Below are 12,301 nucleotides of genomic sequence, written 5' to 3' on the forward strand. Positions count from 1 at the left end.
AACGGTCAAAATCATTAATATTCAGTAGGCTAGTACCATATGCAAAATACTGTGTTAGGCATTGTGGGGCAGGCTCTAGCTGGGAAAATCAGACCTACACAAGTAAAAGACTAACTCATAAACTACCTAACGGTGAAGATCATGCCTTATGGGTCTCTGTCTGGCAGAGAACCTGGCACTCAGTTAAGTGTTTGTGGACTGAATGAATGGTGTTACCAAACGTTTTATTCCAACAGAGACTCCTTGAAGCCCAATCAGTGTACTGTCTTACACGCTGGGGGCTCAGCAGAGCGCAGAACAGACAAGCTCTTGCCCTCATGGAGCTTACGGTAGGTGGCGGCAGGGAGATGGGCCAGAAGATAACCATGAGAGTAGGCACATAAGGTAATTCCAGTCTGTGATATGTGAAAACAACAGGAGCAAAGGCACAGTGAGTTGTGAAGGATCGCTCTGGAGAGAATGTGGAGGCCTCTCTGAGGAGGAGAACTTACAGCCAAACTTTGAAGGAGGAAAGAGCCAGTCAGTGAAGACATGGGAAAAGTGGAGGGGGTACAAAGGCCCAGGGGAGGGCTGCTCTTGACTTGTTAGAGGAACAATAAAGGAGTCCTTTGGGACTAGAGCACGGGGTTGAAGGGGAAAGTGGAGGTGAGCTCAGGGGTGAGACCACGTAGGGCCTCTCAGGCCACAGTGAGGAGTGTGATTTTACTCTGGGTGGGACCAGAGCCCCTGAAGGGTTTTGAGCAAGGGACTGGCATGATCTGATTTTTTATTTTTAAAAGGTCATTGGCTGCAGTTTGGAGGATTAACTGTAGAAAAGGGAGAGTGGACACGGGGCGACAACTGAAGAGGCTCCTCATTCATCCAGGAAGAGATGATGGTGGCCTGCCTGCAGCTGTGGCAGGGGAAACAGAAATAATCAGATTTAAGATGCATTTTGGAGGCAGAACCTCTGGGAATTGATAGTTTGAATACAGGAATGAAGTAATAGCAATCAGAGGCACAAAAGAGAAGTGCCGGGTGAATGGAAGGGACAGTAGGTCCTATAAGTGCTCAAGTGGGGAAGGAGTGCAGTGGCCCAGGAAGGCCTTGCCGAGCAGAAGCTGCCGGGCTGGGTCTTCCAGCCCACGAATTTTCATATAGGTGAGAAAGAAAAGGCATGAGCAAGGGGCCTGTGGAAGGAAGATGTCATTTTTATTTTTTTTATTTTTATTTATTTTTTTAAAGATTTTATTTATTTAATTGACAGAGAGAGAGAGACAGCGAGAGAGGGAACACAAGCAGGGGGAGTGGGAGACGGAGAAGCAGGCTTCCCGCCGAGCAGGGAGCCCGATGCGGGGCTCGATCCCAGGACCCTGGGATCATGACCTGAGCTTAAGGCAGTCGTTTAACCAACTGAGCCACCCAGGCGCCCCAGGAAGATGTCATTTTTAAAGTCTGGGGTGTCACCTGCCTAGCCAGGGTCATGAGAAGTCAGGCTATTGATGGTAGCTGAAGACAGACTACGGAAGTTATACATAAACTTAGTCCTTCATTTAATGGGGCTCTACTCAAGATCCGAGAGCTTCTGAAAGCCTTTTATTGCCAGCTGTACTTGGTATAAGCTGGTCAAAATAAATCACAGAGTCCCACCATGCTGGAGGTTCTTGGTGGAAATATGCGATGTTGGCAAATGCCCCTCACTGCTCAGGGCTAGGGGTGCTGAGAGGCCTCGTCCTCAGTGTACACAATTGGAATATATGGCCCTGCTTTGGGCCCCCACTCCACATGGCAGGAGCCCTGCTACACCTGAGTTCTGGCTTCTGAAGCACTGTGTGGTGCGGACACCAATGATATGCTATTCCCTGCTTCAGTCAGAAACAGACACTATGTGCATGAGTTTTCTCCTGTCTCTGCTCAAAACACATGTCTTCCTAAATGCCCAGGGGAGAGTCAGGTGCCTGGGGAAAAAGTCTTATCATCCTCTTTGAGTGAAGGGATGGGAGATGCAGAGGTGAATCCATTCATTCACTTGCTGACATGTCCTATGTGCCTGGTACTAGAGATACAGAATAAACAAGACAGGGGCTCCTGGGTGGCTCATTCGGGTAAGCGTCTGACTCTTGGTTTCGGCTCAGGTCATGATCTCAGGGTTGTGGGCTGGAGCTCCGCACAGGGCTCTGCACTGAGCGAGGAGCCTGCTTAGGATTCTCTCTCCCTCTCTATCTCTGTCCTCCCATGCCCCGCACACTCTCTTTCTCTCAAAAAAAAAAAAAAAAAAGGAACAAACAAAACAAAGCCATTGCCCAAAAGAACCTCACAGTACAGTGGGGTACCCAGATCTGTAAACAGGGTAACAGGCAAGCACTCTGCCCACGCAGGCCACAGCAGAAAGGAGAGTTAGGGACAATGGATCATAGCAGCCCCCCCCAATGCAGCACCCCCAAAAGCTACATACCTGCTTGCTTTCCTGATTTTTGCTTCTCCCTCTGTCTTCGGGTGATGCTGTCCCTTAGCCGTTTAAGATTTTCCTGGAAAAAAATTTAGTTCATTTTAAAAGTATATACGAGAAATATACCCTCCAGGCATTAAGAGTTTCTTTCAGATTTTATGCTGTTTACAAGATACATCCCATTGCAATAACATCTCCAACATGCAAATGAAGCTGAGTGCATTTGTAATCGGCCCCCAGAGAAATTCAAGTACTCTTAGAAGTTGTGCCTGAAGAGAAGACCCCTTTCAAATACAACAAAGCGTCTCCCCACCCCTCTGGTTCCCAGCTCCTTCCCAGCCTTATAAGCCCCTGCCCTCCTCCTTGTAGGCTCCTTTAGCCAAGCCAGTCCTGTACATGTTCACAAACGCTCCAGGCACATATCTGCCCGAGACTGGGTTTTCCTGCCATTCCTCTGACCATGAGGGGGAGGATTCCTCCCCATGAGTCTGTTTCAGGTCTTGGTCAAGGTCCACCTTTCCCCTTAAACCTCTCCAGACTGCTCCGTTGTGCAGGCTGCTCCACCTGGCGCTGAGCTATGCTGCCGGGCCCAGTGCATTTGTGCATGTGTGTGGCTTTGGGGAGGGTGTGTTGTCTCTTCAGAGAGACCGTGCACTCTCAAAGGGCAAGACACGAGGCCGTACAGCTTTCTGAAAGCCTGCAGTCGGGTCTATCAGTCATTAAACAAATGTTGAATAGACATGTGAGGGCTGAAATTTGTTGCTATTTTAGTCAGTTAACAACTACCTCAAGGTGTCTGAACATCCGAGAGAAAATGCCCCAAGGACTAACGTCTAGACATCGAGAAGGGTCCCATGGGGGAGCCACGGAGGCCAGACGGGGAGGGGTGTTTGGGCTGTGACTACAGCTGAGACTGAGCTTGTCCAGGAAGCAGCAGGAAACACTGGAAGGCGTGGGCTGGGCACAGCTTTAAGGTCTGACAGACTGGAGGCGGGAGGAGTCGGCAGCAAGGAGATCCACCTAGACACTATGTGGCAGGCACATGACGGTGACAGAAGCTGGCCCCAGGGGAATGGAAAGGAAGGAGCAGATGCAAGAGGAAGAATCACAGAGCAGGACCAGGCAAGACATGCAGCTGGCTGGATATGGGGGACTGAGGGAGAAGAGCCCAAGGGATGGAAAGTCTCTGGAAGTGTCTGGAAGGTAACAGTGTGGTGAACAGAAGTAGGGAGCCAGGAAAGGGAAGCAGCCTCCAGGTACAGTTTGTTGCTGGACATGCTGCGAGTCATGGACACCTCAGCAGGACACACCCAGCTGGTGGCTGCAAGGTGGGACTGGAAAGGGGACATGGACTCAAGAAGGACCTGAAGGGACCCTGGGTGGTGCCTACTCACAGGAGGGGAAGTGAAGAAGACAGAGAAGTGGACAGACGCGTGGAGGAAAGGGAAGATGGGGCAGCCTGTGGAACGGTCTTCACACCCACTGGTCCCTGGACGGGGGATGCTCTAGAAATACCAAGAGGCTCTTGGGGCACAGAGTAGTGTCAGCTCCCATGGGCTGGGATTGCCTGCTATGTCAAATATGAGCCCCCATTGTCTGCCACACCCAGGAGTTCTGGGCAAGTTCGTGGGACCAGGAGAAGCCTCTTGGATACAGATGGAGACGGAGCGCTAACATTTGTTATGCGTTTACTGGGTGCCGGGCATGCCGAGTCCTCTACGTGGTTTACACTGTCCAGTGTTCACCCTTCACATCTGAGGTGGGAAACAGAGGTAGAGAGAGGCCGAGGTCATTCAGCCCCAAGTGACAGAACAAGGATGTAACTCAGGCTGCCTGGCCCCGGAACCTGCTCTTAATGATTGCGCAACATGGGCACATGACCTGGTCAGGAGAAAGAACACTGTTGTTTGCCCAGGGCCAGGCTGTCCCGGGAGGACGGAGGTGGGCCGGCAGAGCAGGGGACCCTCTTGCACGGAGCACTAAGAAGGCAGAAAGTGTAGCAAAGGGAGCACAGGCTCTGGCGTGAGAAAGGGCTCCTCTGAATCCTGACTCTCTACCTCTCTGAGCCTCAGTAGTCTGTAGAATGGGAACAATGGTACTTCTCTTGCATGCATGCTAGAAGCAGCAGAAGAGATTAGGTCCATTCAACGCTGAGCATTGTCAGTAGACTGCTGGCACAGCTGGACAGATGCTGCTCGATGACTCACTTCCCCACTCGTCACCACTCTGAGACAGGACTCCAATCTCAGCAGTAGGTGGGTGCTGCCCCCACTGCCTCTCCCCCCAACGGCAGGTGTGTCAGGTCTTCTGAGGACAGAGGTTAGAAGACACACCATGGGGAGGTGGAGAGAAAAAGCAACCATTCTGGTCCTGCCTTGCCCTCCACTTAATGGGTAAGTGGTCTTGGATATGTCTCCTAACACCCTAGGCACAGCTTCCTCTTTCTAATATGAAGGAGTTGGACCAAGGAATATGCTTCCTAAGGTCAGGTTTGAGTTCTCTGGATTGCTTTAAATTATGGACAGAGTACACGTGTGGAGTTATATAGATTCTTACAAAAATAACAGGAGTCTTGGGCGCGTGGGTGGCTCAGTCGGTTAAGCGTCTACCTTCAGCTCAGGTCATGATCTTAGGACCCTTGGATCGAGCCCTACGTCGGGCTCCCTGCTCAGCGGGGGAGTCTGCTTCTCCCTCTCCCTCTGCTGCTCCCTCTGCTCATTCTCTCCCTCTAGCTCTCTCAAATAAATAAATAAATAAATAAAAATCTTTAAAAAACAAAACAAAACAGGAGTCTCCTCTAGGAGCCTTGTCCTCCAATTCCAGTCTCCTGAGTGGTCACGCTTGGGATGGCCATGGCGTAGCCTCCCCTGACCTCTGCCTCCGCCTTTGTATACGTGCCTACAGAAATACAGTTTGCGTGTGAGTGTGCTCTGACTTGGGTGGTTTTAGGTCTGTGACTTGTTTTGTTGTCTTAATCCTATTTCTTGGGAACTGTCCAAGTTCTCTGAGTTCAAAGGTGTGACAGTTCTGTGGGAGTGTCGGCACTACGAGTAGAGAGAAGGGCTCTGAGAAGAAAACAAGCTGGAAAGCCAAAGTATAGGGCCACGTGCAGAGGGAAGCGGCAGCTGAAAAATTAGGGTTGACAGGTGAGTCTTTGTTCCTGATCTCTAGCCTCACGACAACCAGCAAAGCCATCCAGCTCTCAGCCCGGGGGTCGCATGGGTACAGACGACAGGGGACAGACATACACACGCAACGATTCACAGTGACACTCAAAACACCAGTCATGGGCCTGGCCACAGGTGCTCCATTAGGGCAGCACACAAGACAGTGCGGACCCCGCCCTCCCTTCTGCCTGGTGGAGAAACGGACCTGAAACACACCAGACAGAGTCGGTTACCTGCTGGAAGCGGAAGGACTCCGACCGCCTCTTCTGGTTGAGCTGCCACTCTTTGAAGTGGAGCACAGCCTCATCAACGTTGACGATGCCCAGCTTCACCTGCTCCTGGAGCGTGATCAGCTGCCGCTGGCCTGGCGTTTTCATCCCAGCAAAAGGGTCATATATACTCGACTGGGGCCTGTCCCTCCACGGTCGGACGGGAGGCTCTGGAAAGGATGCCAAAACTCAGGGTGACAGCTCCCTGACCAGGGAGGGCAGGCAGATGAGTGGGGTTAACGAGGTCGGTCATGAGCTCAAGAGGACGGGTCTCAAAAGAACAATTACATGTGGAATGAAGATGGGGGGCATATGACATCGAATCAGAGAGGGGGAAGCAGCGAATAATTTCAAAGCCTGTTACGCTAGAGTAGACAAGGCCACAGCATTTTAGGAGGTAAGAACAGCATCCACTGGGCAAGTCAACAGAATCCCCCAAATCTGAATGATTGGGAAGCCATTAGACTAGCATTTCTCCACTTAGACATTATTGACATCTTGGACTGGAGAGTTCTTTGTTGTTGGGGGGCCGTCTTGTATGCTGTAGGATTTGTAGCCTCATCCCTGGCCTCTACCCACTAGCATCCCCTACCTCAGCTGTGACAACCAAAAACATCCCAGACATTGCAAAGCGTCCTTTGGGAGGCAGTGCAGGGAAAGGAGAAATCACCTCCAGTTGAGAACCACTGCTTTAGACTAAAATCCATTCCCAGAAAATAATATATGGGAAATTCTAGGAAGGATGCTTTTCCCAACACACTCCAGCCCTTTACTGTCCTCCCTGCCTCCAAGCTGCATGGGCACCATGACTGTGGACCCATGGGCATGAAATGTCCAAAAAGACTAGAATGTCAATGGAACCATGATCTAGCTCCAATGTCACCAGGCATAGATTAGGTGCTGGGTCCCAAGTGGCTCTCCTTGGGTTGTTCCTCTGCCAACCTCTCCTCTACATGACAAATTCATGGTTCTCTGCTTTGAAGATTCTCAGGAAATATGAAGGCAACCCCTCTCTTTCTCCAGGGTGTGACTCCACTAAGTTCTGTGGAGAATGAGTTCCTTGCAGACGTGATGGGGCCATTGGGCTTCTGAGGACAACTTGACATTTAACTGCTCATTTCACGTAGGGCTATCTCTGATTCTAAATTTCTCTAGCAGGACCCCCATGGGCATTGTGATTCAGGGAGAGAGCAAGAAGAAGAAAGAGATGACTTCAAAGTTCATTTGTCATTCTTCCCAAGCATTCACTCATCCGTCTATCCACACCCACAAACCTTTCTCCCAGATTTGCCTTCTTCAAGGCTATCTTTAATTGTGCTGGAAGACAGGGTGTGGGGAGAAAACAAAATGCATATGCCAATCAATTCCACTCTCCTACTACCTAAGTCCTTGGGATGCCTTCTAAAGCCTAGATGGTGTCATGTCTCCTTTTCAAAAGAATCATCAATGGGATAACATTGAATATCTCTCTTTAGCACAAGGAAGTTAATCAAGAAAAAAGGAGTGCTTATCTCCTCATACTTCCTCAGTCTTTTGAGGAGGAAGAAAAATGTTACTCAACCGCAAGCAAAATGTCTCTTAAATAAAAGCTGAACGAAAGTGTCGTTTACCTAGTACAGATAGGGTACGTAAATAGCATGGTAGGGCTGTATCGTTAGGTAAAGCCTGGGTGCCAGGCTACCCACTTTCATCCTGTTGGCACCAATCTTACTATTTACACTGTTTTGTGTGCTGTCGCAGACACGTTCTGGTGTGTTCGTGTTCTCAGTATGATCAATTTGTACACTATTCTAGGGAGCCCCGATCTCTTCCCCTCTCCCCTTACCATCAGTACAGCACCACCTAAGGGGTCCCCTGGGCCTCTCTGTGTTTCAGTGCTAAGGAGACGTTACACCTGCAAATCATTGAAACATGAACACTTCTACCACCCAGAAGTTCAGGTCATACAAAAGGAAGCTGAGCACATGGGGCTTACCTTTCCTGATGCTCTCTGAGGAAACGTAAAAATTCCCAGGCCGCTCCTGACTTTTTTCTGCAAAAACTATGAGATAAAGAATATTCTAGGTAAAAGCCAAATCAGATTTGTTTTTCCAAAGGGCTTTATAATATTTTAGATATTTACTGGAAAAATTATCAAAATCTTTTACAAAAACGGAAATGAAGGATCACATTTTGGACCACTGTATGCAGTTCTGTAAGTCACAACTCCAGTAGGAGGCAACGAAGGTGCCAAAGGTCAGGGGATTATGGGATGAAGACAGCCCAAAGAGACAAGGTCTCAATGCCAGAAAGACAAAGCCAGCCAGAGGACACGATGGATCATTAAAGGAAAGGGTAATGTGAACAAGGACGTGAGCTGGGCCCTGGAATACCCGAACACCTCGAAGCTGGAGAATGAAAGGAAGTGCCACTCAACACGTCAACAGGTGCCATAAAACAGAGCTCAGAGCAGTGGGGCAGATACAATGCGTGCACCGCTCCAAAGGGACTTAGATGAAGTCAGTTGTGAGCAACGGACCCAGCAAAGCTAACAGGAAAAACAGAGAAGTGACAGATGCTTACTTGGGAGTAGGAATGCATAGTGATTAAGGTTCCCTGGGCTCTGGACAATACTCCCCGGATTCAAATCCTGCCTTGGCCACTTAGGAGCCATGTGATCTTGGACAAGAGGCTTGGCCTGTCTCTGCCTCAGTTTTCTTATCTATAGAATGATGATGAATACCTCCCTCCCTGGGTTGTTGTGATGATTACATGAGTTAATATATGGAAAGTGCTTAGAATGGTGCCTGGCACAAGGAAGCACTCAACATTAGCGAAAACTTGAGGTGGATGCCAAGAGCGCAGCAGTACTTGGGCATGCCAGTTAACACAACTGATAATCTGCACGGTGCTCTACAGTTTATAAATGTATTCTCCCATCTGACCCTCACAATCAGGCTCTGCAGAGTATATTAGGTATTATTATGATACATGCATTGATGTATATGTGTATCATTATGAGACCCATTTTACAGATGAGGAAAGGAGAGCTAAAGAGTGAAATGACTGACCTCATGTCCCAGGCTGGGAGATGCAAAGGCTGGGACATGAACCCAGGGGCTCTGGCCTCCAGACCACTGCCCTTTTTGTCATCCCCTGCCTCTCTTTTCTTTGCTTCCCCAGTTGCCTAGCCAAGTCCTTTGGGGATCTTTAGGAATCACTCATGCCCCTGTCCTAGCTCCCCACAGTGAGCCATAACACTAACGTTCTCTCCTTCCCTCCTGCCATTTAGGAATTATCAATATATATTCACATGCTTCTTCATTTGGGTTCCCTTAGAAGCAGCCCTGGGGACAAGGATCCAGGTGCATGGAGTCAATGTGGGGAGTGATGGAGGTGAGACAGGGAAGTGGATAAAGCCATACAGGGTGGGTATCCAGCAAGTTACTGGGGGGGGGGGGCAAGCTGGGGAGCTCTGGAAAGCAATGCAGAACACGCAGCTTGGGGTTCTCCCAGCAGAAGGGCAGGGATGCTCAGCCACCAGCCCATCCATCACTGGTTGCCGGGGCTCAGGGGTGCTAACCCCCCAACCCTTCCAGCCTGCCTCGCAAAAGGGCAGAGGAGGCTCTGGCTGCCAGAGAAAGCGGTCAGACTAAGAAATGTGGGTCCTGACAGGCAGGGTGCAGCCAGTGGGCACAGAAATATACAGAGCTGGGGGATGTGGGCAGGGCATCAATAGTGTCTGCTACACACGCCGAAGGAGATGCTCCCCAGGGGAATGGCAAACCACAAGCATGGAGAGTACTGGCTATCCATAATGTCCCCCAGCTGTATTCCTACACAGTGCAGGATTTGCCAGGTTTAACAAACCAAGACAAAAACTGAAAGAAAAAAAATGCAATATTTGAGAAAGAAATTATTTGCTCTTTGTCTGAAATTCACATGTACCTGGTCACCCTGTACCTGGGGCTCTGGTTGAGGGCTACCTTCCCCAATTTGTGATCGCCTTTTGTCACACCTTCCACAACCTTCTTATGCTATTAAAAATGGGATGGGGATCAGGTGCACAGTTCTGACAATTCTTAGCTCTTATAGTATTTAGAATCCTATCAATACAATCGAGTCCTAAAAAAGAGCAAAACTGACAATGCATCAGCATCTAACTGATCTCCCAGGGACCACTATGAAGAAGTCAAACCCAGCTCTCACCAACTTGTATCAGTGTAGGTAGGTAGACAGCCTAGCATAGTGGCTGAAAGCCGGGACTGTGGAGTCGGATGCCCTGAGTTCAAATCCTGGCTCTGCTACATGGTAATAGTGACCTCTGTAAGTCTCCGTTTTCCTCATCTGTACAATGGGGATGATAACAGCCCTTACCTAATACGTTATTGCAAAGACTAAACGACATGTTCCAGATAGAGTACTCTTGGTAGGTTTCAATAAATGTTAGCCATTAAAAATTAATAATAATAATATTTCAGGAAATAAAAATTTACCAGGGTTCTTGCCATTTGGAGTAGAGGTAAGTTTTTATATTGCACATGAATGCATCCAGGAAAGCCAGAACTGAATGTGATCATGGCCCATGGGCCAGCTCCAAAATCTGCCCCGAGCTCTAACCCCATCTCCTGGGGCTGGTTGGGGACCATTCAGAAGGGGACAGTCTCTGAGCAATGGTTCAGAAGTTAAGAGGATCTAGGGAATTCCTGCTGAGAAGCCCCGAACACCCCACTGAACATCATTCCCTGCCACACTTGCCTTTAGAAATGTATGGCTCATTGTCAGGCAGGTGGTGAGTGCCAGGAGCACTGGCCTCTGGCCTGGGCACCGGGACAGGGGGTCTGTTGGCCAGGTCCACATTAAAGGTCTCGTCGTCATCCACCGTGTGATACACATCTTCTTCCTGACCACCATGGTGTAGCTCCCTCTCCAAACTGGCCATTCCCATGCTGTTACCTAGAAACACAGAGAAAGGCGTCAGAAAGCAGTGACCAAGCAAACTGGTGACTGACAGTCATAAGAACAGAGAGAGTGACCATAACTTATTTGTCCAGGACCGCCCTTTGGCAAAGACCTTCCCCTATATCATCTCCTGTATGATCTACTGAGAACCCCACTCGAAGCAACTGAGAAAACACTGTTGTCAACTTCATTTGCCACCCATCAATGCAGCAAAAGGCAGTGAGCACTAGGCTCTATCATCTTAATTTTATTGCTGGGATTCAGTTATTCATCCCACTGGGACTAGAGGAAAGAGAGCATAGCCTCCAAAGCCGAAGGACACTTGGAACCACTGCCGCGGCGCCTGGGCAGCGGCGTGAGGGGGGCCGGGAGTTCTCCCCACCAACGGCTCCAGCATCCTCATCGAGTCCTCCCCACCAACGGCTCCAGCATCCTCATCGAGTCCTCCCCACCAACGGCTCCAGCATCCTCATCGAGTCCTCCCCACCAACGGCTCCAGCATCCTCATCGAGTCCTCCCCACCAACGGCTCCAGCATCCTCATCGAGTCCTCCCCACCAACGGCTCCAGCATCCTCATCCTCCCCATCAAAATGACCACAGCAAATCCTTGCTGTGGACTTCCTCTGTGCCAAGTGCTATCCCAAGTATACTACCCGCGTTACCCCCTTTGACAATCTAACGACACGGTGGAATAACTACAATCATTATTCTCATTTTGCAAATGAAGAAACTGGGGCCTTGGGGGATTAAATAACTTGCCCAAAGTTACGTTGAGCCAGACTGGCATCCAGGAAAGCTGGCTCCAGAACTTGTCTCAACCTCCATGCTCTACTGCTTTTTTTGCAACCTTTGCCCCCACTCTGCCCTCCATCAACCAGAAAGATTTAGGACAGAAGCCTGCTGCTCCCACTCTGTCCCTGGGGTCCCACAGCCGTAAGGTTTTCCCTGCCCCCTTCCTGGTGATCTGTGCTGGGACCCGAGTGTAGGGTCCCCTTGGCTTTGAGAATCTCAGCAGACCCGACTGTACGCCATTGCCCCTCATACACATGAGTTGTGGTGACCTCGGGCACGTCATATAACCTCTCTGAGCCTGATTTCCCTCTGAGACCTACTCACAGGAGAACTGTGAGGACAAAATGTGACGGTAGAGGAATAGCACGCAGCTCGGCCTACACATAGTAGGTGTTCTCCTCTCACTTCCTTCTTATCCCCAGCACGATGCATTCAACGGATCTTTATTAAATGCCTGTTTGAGATACAGGAATGAATAAAGCTTGCTTCTTCTTCCTATGGGATTTCCAATCCAGTGATTTATCGGAAGTTTTTTTTAGCTGCATCTTTTCTGAGCTGTGCAGAGACCACTCTTGGCTTCCCTGTGTCCTGGTCCAGAAGACTGACAGACCAGGGGGTCCCAACTCATCCAGGGGCTCTGGGTTCTAACGCTCTGGTTTCGAGAAAGTTTCCAACTAGTGGAGAAGTTCCCACCTGTTCATCT

General features: G+C 49.7%; 1 protein-coding gene across 2 annotated transcripts in view; it reads right to left on the reverse strand.

Moving 5' to 3' along the window:
• Window positions 1-12,301, reverse strand: part of PIK3AP1 (phosphoinositide-3-kinase adaptor protein 1) — a 115,229-nt gene that overhangs the window by 21,694 nt on the left and 81,234 nt on the right. For both annotated transcript variants that reach the window (XM_027595847.2, XM_027595846.2), the window contains exons 10-13: window positions 10,602-10,799; window positions 7,840-7,905; window positions 5,829-6,034; window positions 2,435-2,507 (exon numbers count right to left, since the gene is read on the reverse strand). In XM_027595847.2, the coding sequence (XP_027451648.1) occupies window positions 2,435-2,507; window positions 5,829-6,034; window positions 7,840-7,905; window positions 10,602-10,799 (543 nt within the window). The remainder of the gene's footprint in view (window positions 1-2,434; window positions 2,508-5,828; window positions 6,035-7,839; window positions 7,906-10,601; window positions 10,800-12,301) is intronic.

The sequence above is a fragment of the Zalophus californianus genome, chromosome 15, assembly GCF_009762305.2.
Source record: "Zalophus californianus isolate mZalCal1 chromosome 15, mZalCal1.pri.v2, whole genome shotgun sequence".
Lineage (NCBI taxonomy): Eukaryota > Metazoa > Chordata > Mammalia > Carnivora > Otariidae > Zalophus > Zalophus californianus.